The sequence below is a fragment of the Pelophylax lessonae genome, assembly GCF_965119305.1.
Source record: "Pelophylax lessonae genome assembly, chromosome: 7".
In the NCBI taxonomy this organism is placed as follows: domain Eukaryota; kingdom Metazoa; phylum Chordata; class Amphibia; order Anura; family Ranidae; genus Pelophylax; species Pelophylax lessonae.
The window spans coordinates 188,340,180-188,359,114 of record NC_138774.1 but is presented as its reverse complement, the minus strand read 5'-3'; the positions used below and the strand labels follow the sequence as shown (position 1 = coordinate 188,359,114).

Here is an 18,935-nt window from a genome sequence, read left to right as displayed (position 1 = left end):
GCAGAATGTAAAAAATATTGTCGCTCTTTTTTTGTTTATAGCGCAAAAAATAAAAATTGCACAGGTGATCAAATACCGTCAAAAGAAATCTCTATTTGTGGGAAAAAAAGGACGTACATTTTGTTTGGGTACAGTCTTGCACAACTGCGCAATTGTCCGTTAAATTAACACAGTGCTGAATCGCAAAATAGGGCCTGGTCATTAAGGGGGCAAATCCTTCCGGTCCTAAAGTGGTTAACCAAAGAAGTCGCTACATTGGTTTTCTCCTTTTAACCTTTTTTTTTTTTCACCTGGTGATCCAGCCAGTAACACATTTCCTGTCTTAGGATGTCTTCTTTATGGAAGAAGTAATAAAGCAGACACCTTTGGACAGCAGCATGCCCAATCCGGGAAGAGAGTTAGACCAGCAGATTTAGATGGACTTGACTAACAAATTAAAGCTGAGAGTATAACTAAAGGGAAAACATTTCATTTTGTATAGAGTGGAGAGGGATCAGAATACATGTCAGGTTTTTATCGCTGTCTGTGCCCCCTTTAGGGAGATTCAACCTCTCTAATTGTCCTGTTTACCTTTATCACCCAGAGTGAAAGTAAAAGACAATCCCAAGTTTTGGCTTGTCACCAGAAAAGGAATGAAGGAGAAATCTTCCAATGGATGATACTAATTCTGGTCACAACCAGGGATTTCTTCACTTTGGAGGGTTAACCTCTCACTTTGTGTTTTGGCTATATGACAGGAAGTTAAGGAAAATCTGTCAAATTGGACACAGATGGCAAAAAAAACCTGATAGAAGTTTAGCTCTACTGTAAATATTTCTGAATATCACAACAAAAACAAAATGTATTCTGAAAAAGGTAAAAAAAACATCCAGCCTACCTTGTGCTTCATATCCATCATACTGCACCCCATCACTATCATCTTCATTAGATCTCATGCCAAGGGCAGACATTAGCTGCGTTACGTTCATGCGAGCTGTTAATTCTCCATTACGATCCCCAATCTGTAACAACCACCAAAGCTCAATGAAAACTTCAGTCTGGGAATGTATACTTTTAGAACGAAAGAGATGCGTGTCCTAATTTGTGAAGTCACCTTAGACTTCTTCCCTTGTGTCCTGCTCTAAAAAAGATGATTTTAATTTGCAGGATCGCAGTACTGTTCAAAAATATAATTTATTAATAACATTTTAAAGTATGTTTTTTTTTTATTTTTGTTCTGCTGAGATACTGGGGCCTTTTCTGTCATCTTTGTGGCTTTACAAACATTTCAAAATATTCTGCATACGGAATAAAGTCATATAACAGCAAAGGTATTATAACAGCAGCAGTGTTCCACTTTACAGAAATTGGTTTATGTGGCCATTGAATACTAGTAGCATTAAAAGCCCAAATCAATAACATTGTGTTGGTGATTGTAAACGATCACCTTCTAAAACAACCCATTCAGTTGTTATACAAGTTGTCTCTAAGGACTAGGCGTTTTTATGACACTTGCGGTTTACAAGTTTAAATTAGTATTTTTTGCAAGAAAATTACTTAGAATCCCCAAACATTATATATATATATATATATATATATATATATATATATATATATATATATATATATTTTTTTTTTTTTTAACAGAGACCTTAGAGAATAGAACGGAGGTTGTTGCAATATTTTATGTCACACTGTATTTGGGCAGCGACCTTTCAAAAACAATTTTTTGGGGAAAAAATACAGTTTCATGAATTAAAAAAAAACAAAAACAAAGTTAGCTCAATTATTTTGTACAATGTGAAAAATGATGTTACGCCGAGTAAATAAATACAGAATACGTCAGTCATTCTTCAAAATTGTGCATGCTCTTGGAATGGCAACAAACTACGTTAATTAAAAATCTCCATAGGTGACACTTTAAAAATGTTTACAGGTTACCTGTTTAGAGTTATAGAGGAGGTCTAGTGCTATTATTGCTCTCGGTCTAACGATCGCGGTGATGCCTCACAGGTGTGGTTTGAAAACTGTTTACATATGCGGGCACGATTGCCGACTGAGCTCGGAGGGACAGGGTGCTTTAAATTTTTTTGCGTTTTTCTTATTAATTTTACTATTTATTTATACATTGTCGCTTTAAATTAGTTTTTTTTGTATTTTTGATTACTTTTATTTCTATTACAAGGAATGCAATCATCCCTTGTAATAGAAATAAGCATGACAGGTCCTCTTTATTGTGAGATCTTGGATCAAAAAGACCTCAGGTCTTACATTTACACTTAAATGCAAAAAAAAAAAAAAATGTAAATTTTACAATTACTTAAAAAAAAAAAAAAAAAATGTCTCTTTAAGGCCGTTAGGCAGAAGTGACATCAGACTTCTTTCTGTTCCTCAAAGGGCATAGAGTCAAGTGGGGGCCATCTTACCCTAACTCGACTTCCTGCCCATCACTCCAGGGGATTTGATCATTTTCCCTTTTACTGGCGGCTCCGGTTTTGGCAGCTAACGGGCGTGTCAGGACAAGTCTGATCGTTGGAGGAGAGCAGGATGAGTTCCCAGCATAGCTAGAGAACTGATAACTATGTGTTCTTCTGCTTAGTGCGGTCAGTTTATAATAGAAAAGCAAGGGGACTAGCAGGAAGGGCAGGAATTTCACATAAAGAGAGCAATACAAAGAAAACAGGATACTTTCTTATACAAGTACATTGTACAATAGACACATATCAAGAATATGAAATGTTGGGGTAACAAACGCCTTAAAATAAACCTAAACCAAAATATATGTTTAAATATGTTAAATTATTCTGAAACTCCCCAGTTGCTGCTGTACACTCCTTAGTGATTCCACCACACTAAAATATGACAAAGTGACCCTTATATTGCAGTGCTACTGAGTAATATACACCTCTTTATACGTTCTTAATTCTGTGTAGTTAATAAAGTCCTTTACATCAAGACAATCAAGAATAAAGACCATAAACACAGTCCATCTATACGTATAATTTACCGCTGTGCTCTTCAATCACCAGTCTTCTTACTAAAAAAAAGTGCACGCCAACAATAGTTAAAAAAACTGCTCACCTTACAGCTGAATATTGTAGGATTGTCATTAGAAGCTCCTGTGTTTCCCCCCTGGGGATGGTCACCTTCCTTCCTTCCTGGGATTAGGCACTCCTTTAAACAACTCTTTCTCAAACGAACCACATGCAATAGAAAGGCAACTACATAGTGCTCTCCATTTCCATAATTTATAAAAAGCCCCCAATAAAATAGACTTACAAAAAGTACAAAATAAAAGCGCTCATATGTATAACTCGTCAAATAGCTCACAGCTCCACTCTAAAGACGGTGGCAGCGTGATGTCACAGGCTAGGCTCCTCCCTCCTAGACGCGTGGCCCTCTCATTGGGCTTCTTTAGTGGGACCTACTGAGGAAGCCCAATGAGAGGGCGACATGCATCTAGGAGGGAGGAGCCAAGCTCGTGACATCACGCTGCCACCGCAATCAGGGTAGAGCGCCAGCTGACGAGTCATACATATGAGCGCTTTTATTTGTACTTTTATTTTATTGGGGGCTTTTTAATAAATGATGGAAATGGAGAGCTATATGTAGTTACGGGGGGGGGGGGGGGGGTGTAATCTCAGGAGTTTCTAATGAAAATCCTGCAATATTCAGCTGTGAGGTGAGCAGTTTTTTACCTGGTGTTGGCTTGCACATAAGTAGACTGGCGATTGAAGAGCACAGCGGTGAATTATACACATAGATGGACTGGGTTTATGGTCTTTATTTTTGATTATCTGGATGTAAAGAACTTTATTAACTACACAGAATTAGGAGAGTATAAAGAGGTGTATAATACTCAGTAGCGCTGCACTATGAAAGTCACTTTGGTGTATCTGTGGAGCTTACAAGTTGACACTGTATATTTCAACAGATATTTTATTTAAAATCTAGAGATAGCCATTCATTTAAAAATATTACATTTGTATCACAAAGTATTATATTTTTGTATGACAGTAGTTTCATTTTATTAACCTTGTAAATAAATTGCATAGTTAAAGTAGAACTTCAATCAAATCATCATTTATTTACTCATAAGTTACTGAAAGAGTGGGGATCAACTGTAAGTTTTCATTGCTGTGTGTACCATTCAGGAAGATTTCCCTTCACTTCATATCCCAGAGACATGAAAGGAGGTAAATGGAAAACTACTCAATGTATGAGGAAAATTCACTTTTGACAGCGGACACGGGAACAGTTGAGCCCATTAAAAGATTTTTCCCTTTACTCCAGTTCTTACTGTTATAGTATTTTTTATTTCCCCCTCACCTCCTGGCTTTGTGATAGTGGTTGCCAGAAAAAAAACGTTTAAGAATGTATCTTCCCAAACAGATAGATAGCAAAAAAACATGTGATAGAAGTTCTAACCTTTACACAATCTTACATAATTATAAAGAAAGGTTTGGCTGGAGTTCCACTTTAAGTCCATGTTCTCATTTCACCTATTTTATAATTAGGGTTGAGCGAACACGGACTGTATTATTCGTGTTCGTACTGAATAATTGGATTTTTGTTACCCGAACACGGACACTTTACTGTATATTCGGGTAAAAATCCGTGTTCGGTCGTTTTATTTCCGGGTTTTGCATGCTTTGGCGCGCTTTTCATGGCGGGCTTTCAACAGCCAATCAACAAGCGTTTAACTGGTGTGCCTAAGCCATCCCAGCCATGCCTACAAATGTATCAGTAGCTGTGATTGGCCGTCTGAAGCATGTGACCAAGTCTTTAGAAGTTCGAGGCAGCGCCGCAGCGGCGTCATTCTGCTGCTTAGATCTGGGAGAGAGCACACATCAACGTGCTGGCTGCTGATTAGGGACACACAGGAAAAAAAAAAACATTTGTGTCTGGATAGAATTGAGGGACAGGTCGGAGTGTGTTAGGCAGGGCGAGTTGTAGGCATTTTAGGGAGAGAGTCTGCTGATTTTTAGGGAAAGTGTGTTCTACAAACTACAATCGACATTGCTGTGTGGGGTGGGGTTTGCAGTCACCCGATCTACGATCTCTTATCAATCCTGTTAGGGAGAGAGTCTGCTGATTTTTAGGGAAAGTGTGTTCTACAAACTACAATCGATATTGCTGTGTGGGGTGGGGTTTGCAGTCACCCGATCTACGATCTTATCAATCCTGTTAGGGATAGAGTCTGCTGATTTTTAGGGAAAGTGTGTTCTACAAACTACAATCGATATTGCTGTGTGGGGTGGGGTCTGCAGTCCCGATCTACGATCTTATAAATCCTGTTAGGGAGAGAGTCTGCTGATTTTTAGGGAAAGTGTGTTCTACAAACTACAATCGATATTGCTGTGTGGGGTGGGGTCTGCAGTCCCGATCTACGATCTTATAAATCCTGTTAGGGAGAGAGTCTGCTGATTTTTAGGGAAAGTGTGTTCTACAAACTACAATCGATATTGCTGTGTGGTGTGGGATAGGAGATAGGCAGGTGTCAATGATCCACATCCATTTTGCTGTGTGTGGGCTGCAGTGAACACAATCTTTTTGGGGTGCAGTGAACACAATCTTTTTGGGGTACAGTGAACACAATCTTTTTGGGGTGCAGTGAACACAATCTTTGTGGGGTACAGTGAACACAATCTTTGTGGGGTGCAGTGAACACAATCTTTTTGGGGTGCAGTGAACACAATCTTTGTGGGGTGCAGTGAACACAATCTTTTTGGGGTGCACTGAACACAATCTTTGTGGGGTACAGTGAACACAATCTTTGTGGGGTGCAGTGAACACAATCTTTTTGGGGTGCAGTGAACACAATCTTTGTGGGGTACAGTGAACACAATCTTTGTGGGGTGCAGTGAACACAATATTTTTGGGGTGCAGTGAACACAATCTTTGTGGGGTACAGTGAACACAATCTCATACTTCTGAAGATTTGAGGGTGCTGCCTGTTCCATACTCCCCCTACTCCTCATCCAGCCTTTTAGGGGTACAAACAATAGTAATTGGGGCCTAGTGTGGTTGTGTACATGTGATATACATACACTTTTTTGGATCATATTTTCTATTCCGCTATTTAATCAAAAACCTTTGGGGATCAGTTAAATTGGGGGATAGTCTGTGTTGGTACGTGTGAGATCCACCTTTCCAAGTTTTTGGGGTTCATCTCATACTTCTGAAGATTTGAGGGTGCTGCCTGTTCCATACTCCTCCTACTCCTCATCCATCCTTTTAGGGGTACAAACAATAGTAATTGGGGCCTAGTGTGGTTGTGTACGTGTGATATACATACACTTTTTTGGATCATATTTTCTATTCCGCTATTTAATCAAAAACCTTTGGGGATCAGTTAAATTGGGGGATAGTCTGTGTTGGTACGTGTGAGATCCACCTTTCCAAGTTTTTGGGGTTCATCTCATACTTCTGAATATTTGAGGGTGCTGCCTGTTCCATACTCCTCCTACTCCTCATCCATCCTTTTAGGGGTACAAACAATAGTAATTGGGGCCTAGTGTGGTTGTGTACGTGTGATATACATACACTTTTTTGGATCATATTTTCTATTCCGCTATTTAATCAAAAACCTTTGGGGATCAGTTAAATTGGGGGATAGTCTGTGTTGATACGTGTGAGATCCACCTTTCCAAGTTTTTGGGGTTCATCTCATACTTCTGAAGATTTGAGGGTGCTGCCTGTTCCATACTCCTCCTACTCCTCATCCATCCTTTTAGGGGTACAAACAATAGTAATTGGGGCCTAGTGTGGTTGTGTACGTGTGATATACATACACTTTTTTGGATCATATTTTCTATTCCGCTATTTAATCAAAAACCTTTGGGGATCAGTTAAATTGGGGGATAGTCTGTGTTGGTACGTGTGAGATCCACCTTTCCAAGTTTTTGGGGTTCATCTCATACTTCTGAAGATTTGAGGGTGCTGCCTGTTCCATACTCCTCCTACTCCTCATCCATCCTTTTAGGGGTACAAACAAATTGGGGCCTAGTGTGGTTGTGTACGTGTGATATACATACACTTTTTTTTTTATCATATTTTCTATTCCGCTATTTAATCAAAACTTTTGGGTATAAACAATTAAATTGCGGGATAGTCTGTATCGGTACATGTGAGATACACCTTTTTAAATTTGTTTGGCGCATCTCCTTCTACCGCCGAGGATTGCAGGGCGCTTCAGTTTGCCTCCTGTTCCCAACTCCTCCTACTCCTCTTCCTGCCTTTAGGGTACAAAAAATTGTAATCGGGGCCTAGTCTGTGTTTGTACGTGTGAGATACACCGTATTATAAAATTTTTCCTATTCCGCTATTCAATATACACCCTTTTGGAGTGTAAAAAATTTAATTACGGCATAGTCTGTATCGGTACGTGTGAGATACACCTTTTAAATTTGTTTGGCGCATCTCCTTCCCCCGCCAAGGATTGCAGGGCGCTTCAGTTTGCCTCCTGTTCCCAACTCCTCCTACTCCTCTTCCTGCCTTTAGGGTACAAAAAATTGTAATTGGGGCCTAGTCTGTGTTTGTACGTGTGAGATACACCGTATTATAAAATTTTTCCTATTCCGCTATTCAATATACACCCTTTTGGAGTGTAAAAAATTAAATTACGGCATAGTCTGTATCGGTACGTGTGAGATACACCTTTTAAATTAGTTTGGCGCATCTCCTTCCCCCGCCAAGGATTGCTGGGCGCTTCAGTTTGCCTCCTGTTCTCAACTCCTCCTACTCCTCTTCCTCATCCTCCCTTTAGGGTACAAAAAAATTTAATCGGGCCTAGTCTGTGTTTGTACGTGTGAGATACACAGTTTTTTATCCTATTCCGCTATTCAATATACACCCTTTTGGTGTAAAAAACATTAAATTGCGGCATAGTTTGCATATTTGACTGTGAGATACACCCATGCGATACTGTTGTTCTTTTGTTCCGCTATTCAATAAACACCTTTCTAGGGCAAGATCTTAAATTACAGAAATATGAGGAGACCGTCAAATAGGGGCCGTGGCCTGGGTCGTGGTGCTGCTGGTAGAGCTCCTGTTGCAAGGAGAGGACGTGGTCGATCTGTGGCAGCTACACGCACAAGTGAAACACCTTCCTCAAGTGTGAGTAGGCGACAGAACCTGCATCAGTATTTGGTAGGGCATCATACGCCTCTAGAAGTGATGAGGCCAGAACACAGAGAGGCGATAGTAGATTGGTTTGCTGCTGACAGTGCCTCCAGTTCCTTCACATTGTCTGCCACCCAGTCTACTGCAGAAAGGTCAGAGTTGGCACCTGCAGCCGATGTCCAACCGTCTTTCACCTCACCCCCTTGCAAATCAGGCAAGCAGTCTAAACCCCAAGCCATACAGCAGTCTCTTATTCTTTTTGAGGACTCTATCAGCAGGGTTTCCCAGGGCCATCCACCTAGCCCTGCCCCAGAAGTGGAAGAGATTGAGTGCAGCGATGCCCAACCACTTATTTCTCAAGATGAGTACATGCAAGGACCATCGCAGCACGTCTCCGATGATGACGAAACGCAGGTGCCAACTGCTGCGGCGTTCAGCATTGTGGAGACCGACAAGGAGGGCAGGGGTGAAGACTGGGTGGAAGATGATGTGGAGGACGATGAGGTCCTCGACCCCACATGGAATGAATGTCATGCAGGTGACCTGAGTAGTTTGGAGGAAGAGGCGGTGTTCGCACAGAGCCACCAGCACAGCAGAAGAGGGAGCAGGGTGCAGAAGCGGAGCGGCCGTGCCCTAGACACTACGCCTGCTATTGCCCAATGCAGCAAGGGAACGAGCGCACCAAAGTCAGCTCAAAGGAGTTCTCTAGCGTGGAAGTTCTTTAGAAAATGTGCTGATGACAGGACACGAGTGGTTTGCACCTTGTGCAATCAGAGCCTGAAGCGAGGCATAAACCTTCTCAACCTGAGCACAACCTGCATGATCAGGCATCTAAGTGCAAAGCACGAGCTGCAGTGGAGTACACACCTTCAAAACCAAGAAACGTCTCTGGCTCATCCTGCTTCCTCTTCTGCTGCAGTCTCGGCCGCTCCAGCCACATCTGTAGTGATACCGGCACCTGCCACCCCGCAAACAGACGATCTGTCAGCAACACCACCACCTGGGTCACCAACCATCTCCACAATGTCCCGTGGAAGCGTTCAGCTTTCCATCTCCCAAACACTTGAGAGGAAGAGGAAGTACCCCCCTACCCACCCGCGATCCCTGGTCCTGAATGCCAGCATTTCAAAATTATTGGCCTTTGAAATGCTGTCATTCCGTCTGGTGGAGACGCACAGTTTTAAAAACCTTATGTCGGTGGCTGTCCCACAGTACGTCGTGCCCAGCCGCCACTACTTTTCCAGGCAAGCCATCCCTTCCCTGCACAACCAAGTGGGGGAAAAAATCAGGTGTGCACTGCGCAACGCCATCTGTGCCAAGGTCCACCTAACTACCGATACGTGGACCAGTAAGCACGGTCAGGGGCGTTATATCTCCCTAACGGCACACTGGGTAAATGCAGTGGCGGATGGGCCTGAGGCGGATAGCAATTTGGCGCATGTCCTTTCACCACCGAGGATTGCAGGGCGCTTCAGTTTGCCTCCTGTTCCTAACTCCTCCTACTCCGCTTCCTCATCCTCTACTGCCTCCTCATCCGGACAGCGTAACACCTTCACCACCAACTTCAGCACGGCCAGGGGTAAACGACAGCAGGCAGTTTTACAACTTGCCTGTTTGGGGGACAAACCACACACCGCACAGGAGTTGTGGAGGAGCATGGAACAGCAGACAAATGAGTTGCTGCCAGCGAGCCTCAAGCCCGGCCTGGTGGTGTGCGATAACGGGCGAAATCTCATAGCAGCTCTGAGCCTAGCCGGTTTGACGCACATCCCTTGCCTGGCGCATGTGCTGAATTTGGTGGTGCAGAGGTTCCTTAAAAACTACCCCGATATGTCAGAGCTGCTGCAGAAAGTGCGGGCCGTCTGTGCGCACTTTCCGCGTTCTCACCCTGCTGCTGCTCGCCTGTCAGCGCTGCAGCGTAACTTCGGCCTTCCCGCTCACCGCCTCATATGTGACGTGCCCACAAGGTGGAACTCCACCTTGCACATGCTGCAAAGACTGTGCGAGCAGCAGCAGGCCATAGTGGAGTTTCAGCTGCTGCTGCTGCTCGCCTGTCAGCGCTGCAGCGTAACTTCGGCCTTCCCGCTCACCGCCTCATATGTGACGTGCCCACAAGGTGGAACTCCACCTTGCACATGCTGCAAAGACTGTGCGAGCAGCAGCAGGCCATAGTGGAGTTTCAGCTGCAGCACGCACGCGTGAGTCGCTCTGCGGAACAGCACCACTTCACCACCAATAACTGGGCCTCCATGCGAGACCTGTCTGCCTTGTTGCGCTGTTTTGAGTACTACACCAACATGGCCAGTGGCGATGACGCCGTTCTCAGCTTAACTATCCCACTTCTATGCCTCCTTGAAAAAACAATTCGGGCGATGATGGAAGAGGATGTGGCACAGGATGAGGAGGAGGAGGAGGATGAAGAGGTAACATTTCCAAGGCTTTCAGGGCAGTCATTCGCAAGGGGCTCCGAGGGTGGGTTCCTGCACACACAAACGCCAGGGACACAATTGTCCAGCAGGGGCACAGTTCTGGAGGATGAGGAGGATGAGGAGGAGGAGCTGGAGGAGGAGATGGAACCATGTTCACAGCAGGGAGGCACCCAGGCCAGCTCATGGCCATCACTGGTGCGTGGCTGGGGGGATACAGAGGACACGGACGATACACCTCCCACAGAGGACAGCCTTTCGTTGCCTCTGGGCAGCCCGGCACACATGAGCGATTACATGCTGCAGTGTCTCCACAACGACCGCCGAGTTGCCCACATTCTAACTTGTGCTGATTACTGGGTGGCCACGCTGCTGGATCCCCGTTACAAGGACAACGTACCGTCCTTAATTCACTCACTGGAGCGCGATCGCAAGATGCGCGAGTACAAGCGCACGCTGGTAGATGCGATGCTGCTGGCATTCCCACCTGACAGCGGGGCCACAGTGGAAGCACAAGGCAGAGGAGGAGGAGGAGGAGGAGGAGGAAGAGGTCGCCAACGCAACCAGGGCACCGCCAGCACCTCAGAAGGCAGGGTTAGCATGGCCGAAATGTGGAAAAGCTTTGTCAGCACGCCACAACAAACAGCAGCACCAGCAGCTCAGATGGAACGTCTTAGCAGGAGGCAGCATTTTACCAACATGGTGGAGCAGTATGTGTGCACACGCCTACATGTAGTGAATGACAGGTCTGCCCCCTTCAACTTCTGGGTCTCCAAATTGGGCACATGGCCTGAGCTTGCCCTTTACGCCTTGGAGGTGCTGGCGTGCCCTGCAGCCAGTGTATTATCTGAACGGGTATTTAGCACGGCTGGGGGCGTTATAACAGACAAGCGCAACAAAGGTAATAGAAAAATTGTGGGGGGACTACCAAATAATGCCTGTATCAGCTGCCCTCTATAGTCAGTCCAGGGAGCGTCTACAATGTCTGTAAGTGCACTGAGAAAGTATTTTTTACGTATTTTTTACTTTCTTTTAATATCTGCTCATGGTGGTTTTTATCTGGATGTTTTTTTTTTGCACTGTTTTTATGCACATGTTTTTATTCCACGTATATATATTATTATTATTTTAGCATTTGTATTGTTTTTATATGATTGATGTATGCCACTGTATATTACCAGTTATGTCACAAGAGAGTGGGTGGTACCTGGGGGTAGTGACTGGGTCGCTACCTCACTACACCACTATTTAAACCAAAGAGACAGTCATGGCACAGTGACTCTGAGGAAGAGGCTAGGCCTCGAAACGCGTCAGTCATCTCATCATGGACAATTATATGGACTAAACACGGACTTTCGAGCAATCCAGCTTGATACGCCTTACTTATATCTATGTCTGTGAGTAGCCATTTTTAATGTCATTTAATAAAGCCGTATATTGAGGATAATGCGCTAGGTCGGTGCGCCCTTTTTTGTTCTTTTTTGCTTTTAGTACCGGTGGACTACCCCAGTCCGTTAAGGGCAGCAAGACTTGAGCCATCTGAGAAGCCAGTTGTCAGTCCCGTGAAGTGTGTGGTCGAGGGGTCTGGATACCAAGCGCAGAAGAAGGGTGGTTACACCTTATTGTTTTTTGGAGACAAGCGCAGCCGCCTGTCCAGAGACAATGTGGACAAGCTCACGTTCATTAAAATGAACCAGGCATGGATCCCACGGGACTTTTCCGTACCTTGTGCAGAATAGCGATGGATACCGACCTTACCCACCCATTGTTCCATTTTTGCTCTTTCTCACTCTTTTGGGGTGTACCCTCATTTAAAATTTGTGAAAAGAAGCAGTGTTGGCTACCTCGTCCTCCTCCTCAGGGCCAGATTAACATAGGGGCTATTGGAGCTGCAGCTCCAGGCCCCTACCTTTTATATAGGCCCCGGGTTGGCCATATTCACTGTTACCGCTCTTCTGTCACTTGTAAACACAGAAGTCTGGCTTCTATGCTCGCTTCCCCAGGCAGCTCCCTCAGAACCTCCCCACACAGCACGAAGGCCGGACAAGGAGGGACAGTTGCCGATGAATGGATGTGTTTATGGGCTTCAGAGACAGCATCCCATGTTGAATTAGGCATGCATGGCTGCACCCTTCCTCCTCTGGGTGCATGCCAAGGCACGGCCCTTAAGGCCCTTCAAAACCTCAGCACCAAGCCCATGATGCTCTTAATCCGGCCCTGGTCCTCCTCCACCGCCGCTTCCACCTACACCGCCCATAGGTGTGCGCAGCCTATTGCATTAGGGTGTGCACCCCAAAGTTGAAATACACATGCATGTGTTTGCCTACATGTACATGGCCCCGATACATTACTCTCCCTGCTGGCAAAGAGAAATAGAGCAGAGCAGGTCCGAGGGAGATCTTTCCCATCTCCTCACTGGCAAACAGCGTGATAATGCTATGTGCCCTAGGTGATGAGGGTGTGCCCAGGCACATCCGGCACACCCTGTGCGCACGCCTATGAGACCGCCACATCCACCACCACCTCAACCTCCCTCCTACTCCATATGGGCCTCGTCCTTCAGAGATGAAGAACATTGTTTTATTTTTCTGTTTTTTTTTTGTTGTTTTAAGTTATTTCCCTATCCACATTTGTTTGCAGAGCACTTGCCATGCTCTTAATTACGTTTTGCTGCCATTTGCAGCACTCTAGCCCTTTCCTTTGGTGTTTTAGAGCCATTTTAGTGCCTGAAAGTTCGGGTCCCCATTGACTTCAATGGGGTTCGGTGTCCGGGAAAAGTTCGGCAAAAGTCCGGGACACGGACCCGGACTTTTTTTTAAAGTTCGGCCGAACCCGCCGAACACGGACATCCAGGTGTCCGCTCAACTCTATTTATAATGTTTTTTTCTTATTATTATTCTTTGTTAATTATGGCCCATTTACTGTGATAGATCTCTCGAAAACACATGCGCACTGTTTGTATATTACTAAGTGCATTTTTGGTTCTTATATTAGTTGTTTTCCTTTTTTCTTTTCATTTTGTTCTTTAAAATATGATCATTGTGATGCTATGTATATGCAGTGTGTGTTATTCTTTGTGTATATGCATTGCATGTTAGTAATGTTTGGCTTATCTATCTACATATACAATTCTGCCTTTTTTGGGGGGATTTTTGTTCTTCCACATACCGGTCCGGCACAGGTAAGCCCACCCACTTGTTTTGTGGGTGGCTCCTTGCGATGGTCTATGCCGTGGTGTCAGGAATTCCTTCTGTCTTTGCGCCCACTGGTCCGTCCAGTTTGTGTCAGCGGCAATTGGTTCCCTGCAGCCTTCCCGCCCACAGCCGTAGTGTGGAGGAATCTGCGCCATTTTCTTAGCGCCGATCCTATCAACTTCCGGCCCGACAGCTATGAATGACGGCTTTCCGGTCGTCGTCATAGGGAGAGGTGCTAGCGCGGCTTCCCTCCGCGAATGCGCGATATATGGGGACGCCGAAGGCCGCGATCGGCGCCATCTTTCTTTGTTTCTCACAAGGAGAGGAAGTGAATCTCTCCTCTCCCGTGGGACCGACTTTTATACCGCTTTACTGCGGTTATTATTGGACTCCCCATTTTGGATGTACACTTGTAGGAGCAGTATTACATAACGGAACATTCCAATACATCTCATTTTGTGAGTATGAAGAAATCAACTATTTGCCCTTCTTTGTTCCTCTTTATAGACTACTGTTCCCATGTAAGCTCCTTCTGGGCATTAATATAGATGCATATACATTTTTGTTTTTCCACCTTCAAGGCCCCGATCAATATTGGGTGATAAAAGTCTCCACCCTGCGGTCCTACTGGGATGTGATATTACTCCTTTTGATGGGCCAAGCCCCTCCTATATCCCCCAACTTGGCAGAAATGTTGCGCACTTGGTAAAAACTTTGGAACCTTTATACTATGTGATTGAATCCTGGATGGGTCTGTTATAGAGACCTCTACTATACGGTTAGTAACCACCTAACTGTGTGTATGTGTTTTTACGTGGGAAGATACACAGCTGAGGCCATTTTTGATGTAAATAAATGTTAGCTTTTTCACAGAAATGGGACAACAATACTCCCCTGAAGAAGAATTGAACTACAAGTGAATTTAAAATATTCGAAACGCGTTGGTCACTTCCTCCTTATGGATATCTCCTACCTATGGAGGTGTATTGAGTCCCCCTTTAACCATCTGGTTCAAACAATTGTCTGATTTTATGGTTGTACTGTAATATTGGTGTTGTTAGCACCATTTTTGTACACTTTCATGTCTTTTTTTGATACATTGTGTGATTTATGTGAATTTTTAATAATGATTCTAATAAATGTCTAATTTGTTTTAGATTTTGTTGTTCATTGATTGCCTCCAAAACCCCAACTAAAGAGGAGAAAAACAATGTTTATTTGTAACTGTTATATGGGATGATGGCAACTTTTTACCACCGCTGATCTGAGATACTATTTGTAATCACAGGGGACTCCAGCTCTTCTTTAAACAGATTCATCCTCAGTAATGAGCCTAAAGCCAGTGTCCCTCTATGGAGGCTCTGCTCTTGGAAACTTTTCCACCTCAACATGTCCTTTCTGCTGTATATAGTGCTCTTATCTTGCACTCACCCTTACCTCCCAAATTATGCTGATAAATGAGCATCTGAACTTGACATACAGATTTCTCAGGACAATTAGAATAAACCCTTCACACTCACTCATTGTTTATTCCTGGCTAGTAAGGCCCAATAGACCAACTTTAAACTCCCTACCAGGTGGTATAGGTGGCCTACTACTCTTCACTGTTTATATCCCTTGGTGTCGGATCTGTGTTGGCATTGCCAGCTTAGCCATGGTTCCTTTGTGCATATTTGAATAGGGCTTGTCGCCCTATTTACAATTTTTAGGACCCCCATCCTTTAATTATATGCCAAAGTTACAGACACGACCATTCCAAACTCACCAAAAGTGATTCTACTGTCTATTCTTCCAGGGTCGATTAAAAAGATTAGGAAAGGTATTCTAAGACAATTCTTGACAGCAGCCAGGGCAGTTATCCCACACTATTAGCAATCAGCACATGGCAATCAGAGATGAACCATATTAAAACGCATGCAATCACTTTTGTTGCCAGCGGTTTAGACAGTAATGGCTGTGTGTTGAGTTATTTTGAGGGGACAGCAAATTTACACTGTTATACAAGCTGTACACTCACTACTTTACATTGTAGCAAAGTGTCATTTTTTCAGTGTTGTCACATGAAAAAATATAATAAAATATTTACAAAAATGTGAGGGGTGTACTCTGAGAATAATACTCAGAGAAACTAAGAGATCATTTTGCCAACCTATAGTCTTTTCCTGGAACCTCCAATAAGATTGTGCTTAAAGCTAAATTCTGGGAAAAGCAAATGTCTAAATACAAAAGGCACATGTATTCCTGAATCTTGTGATTTTTTTTTTTTTTTTGCAGTAATCTAGTGTGAAACATTTCTTCTGTGCAGGAACTTCCTGTACTCCAGACTGGTCACTCCTGCTCTCTTCTTGATCTTGCATTCTCCCATATTTATTTTTCAGGCAGATAGTAGTAGGTGGACCTGTTGGATCCCCCCCATATCTCTGCTGTCTGCACAGACTATGTGCAGCACATTGATATAGTCACCACTGCTTTTAAAAGGTAGTAATTGGGTTTGCAAGAAAATATTGTCCACACAAAGTAGATTTATAGCCTTTTGGTTATTGAGGAATACATTTAAATAAAAGTTATTGTGGCAGAATTTAGCTTCAAAGATAATGAACTAGAAAAGCCTGCACAATAAAATCAAGTGTGTAATCAGATTTGGGTTAGAGATCTTTTGTCAAGTAAACACAGGCCAGAGAAAGGCACAAAGTCATGGCCCTGTAACTAAAGTGTAATGTCGGTCATAGAAGGTTCAAATCTTGGCTGGTTCAGTAGGAACTGGCCGAAATGTAAACCGTTTATGGGCAGGCTGAATATAAAGTTGATCTATCGACAGGAGGGATTCCCGCATCAACACTATCTGTGTTGATGGGGGAAATCGAGCAAATTTATTTCCCGCAACCTGTGTATGGCCTGCCTTAGTTCAGCTTTACCAAAAAGCAGACTATGCTGTCCCATATTGGTATAGCAACATAAGAGGGCTAAACCTACCTACCACTTGCTTACTGGGGCAATTTTTTTATTTCCTCCACACGTTAAAATCTGCATTTTTTGCTAAAAATTACTTTAACCCCCAAAAGTATATATTTTCTGAAAGCAGAGACCCTGGAGAATATAATGCAGTAAGGTGAAAACAACTTCTGCATGCAGATTCTCTTGAAAATCCCCTAAATACATATCTGAACCTGATCTCGATCCGGCAATGTGCTCTCTCGCTTCTTATTAGCTCAGTTAGAGCAGCAGGAGCTATTGGCGTCTACTGCTGTCAATTAGAGAACGTGATAAGGGAGCAGGAGGGTGGGGCCGAGCCCCACTCTGTGTTTTATAGACACAAAGAGCAGGCCTTGGGAGCGAACAGGCACGAGTTCCCCCATAGCAAGTGGCTTGCTATGGAGGCACCCTGTGGTGGGAGGAGGAGCCAGAAGCACCAGGAGGGGACCCGAGGAGGAGGAGGATCAGGGATGCTCTGTGAAAAACCATGGCACAGAGCAGGTAAGCCTAACATGGTTATTAAAAAAAACTTAGCCTATAACATTACTTTAGGTTCACAGAGCAGCCTTTGTTTCCTTTGTACTGTTTGCATCAAATAGTTAATTAATAGGATTGTTAGTCAGACATGATGTACTTCTAAAAGTACTTTCATTAGATGCAGACTTTGCAATAATTAAAGAAAACAAACAAGAGGAAGCTGTGATTCTGCCAAAAGTTCCAAAAATTACATTATGTAACATAGTCCTGAAGATTGAGCAGCTGGTACATTTGGCAGTTATTTAATGGCCTAGTAATTAATAATGACCTAATAATTCAATAGTGTTAAGCTGTCACCATCTGGAAAAGTGACTTTCCAGAGGCAACTGTGCCTCAAATTTCATCAGGATAGGTTCAAGGGTCAGTGCATCAACGTGTCATTGTTTGGGGATGCCAAGTGTTATTGTTCTGGTTTTCCCAAGTGTCTATATTATTGCTTGGGTACTCCCAAGTGTCAGTGTGTAATTGCCTAGGGACCCCATGTACTGGTGTATCACTGTTCTGAAACAAATGCCAGTGAATCATAGTCCTGGAACCCCCAAGTGTTAGTGTGTCATTGTTCAAGGACCCCGCCAGCCCTAATTCCAAGAACTGAGTCATCACCTGACCACTGAATTGCTCATTTTTTGGTTGGCCCTGAGCTGCGAGCAGTGGCTGTCAGATATCGCTCTCTGCTCTGCCTCTCCAATGCTCACTGGAGAGTCAGACTGGTGAAGGGGTGAGAGCAGCTGGCTTCTGCTCTCAGCCATGCACTACGAGCCAGAGCCAGCTGTCAACTATGCCTTAGTGGCTTTGTGAGTATGCACACCCTCTTAAATAGCATGTAATGAGAGTTTTTCATAGCCTGGGTTTAATGGCACTGTAATCTATTCTAAGCATAACGTAATAAACCTACCAGTATCCCCTCCCCCCAGACCCCTCCCCCTTAAATACTTACCTTGCTCCATCCCTGCTCTCTCTCCTCACAGGATCGTCAATCAAATCCTATGAGGAGGGGCTGAGTCACGTTGTTTGTGTCTAAGGAAACACAGAGCCTTGCCATGGGGGCAGACACAGAAGAGGAGGAGCCAAAAGTGCCAGCGGCCGACCCCAGAAGAGGAGGTTTGGGGCTGCTTTGTGCAATACCAACACACAGAGCATGACAGTATAACGTTTATTATTTTAAATTTAAAAATGTGCCCTTAACACCAAAACTAAACTCCAGGTATGATCTTTTTTCATATTTACATTAGTCTAGTTTGATGCAATTTAAGTTTGCATAATTCATACCTGATTAAGTACTGGGGAAGCAGAAGATCACTGTAGAAGTCAATACTACTACACAGTGATAGTTGTGATTTCCTGGGTCCTACTCTGGTTCTATGTGAGTGGTTTCACCACTGCATACTGATCGGAGAGGATTGTTCACTCAGCACTGCTGCCATTCATACAACACCTTGTATTTAATCTTTCAATTAATGCAGGGCTTTCTTTGATTGGATGAGGTAGAGAAGAGGGGCAGAGACGTTAGTATCACTACTGAAAAAATACAAGGTGTTCTATAAATTATGGGGGTGCCAAGAGAGTGACCCCCGGTGGTCACTGTGCAGAAGAGAAACTGCTTGCATAGAACCCCAGCAGGACCCAGAGTATGAAAAAGTGATCATATCTGGAGTTCAGCTTTAATGTAGCAGCTGGGGTTAGATACATGTTTCTTATTGTT

General features: G+C 43.9%; 1 protein-coding gene across 1 annotated transcript in view; it reads right to left on the bottom strand.

Annotated features, from left to right (window-relative positions):
• The window catches only part of GPSM1 (G protein signaling modulator 1), a 683,442-nt gene that overhangs the window by 456,608 nt on the left and 207,899 nt on the right, over nt 1-18,935 (bottom strand). The window contains exon 9 of the mRNA XM_082264403.1: nt 878-1,001. Within this exon, the coding sequence (XP_082120529.1) occupies nt 878-1,001 (124 nt within the window). The remainder of the gene's footprint in view (nt 1-877; nt 1,002-18,935) is intronic.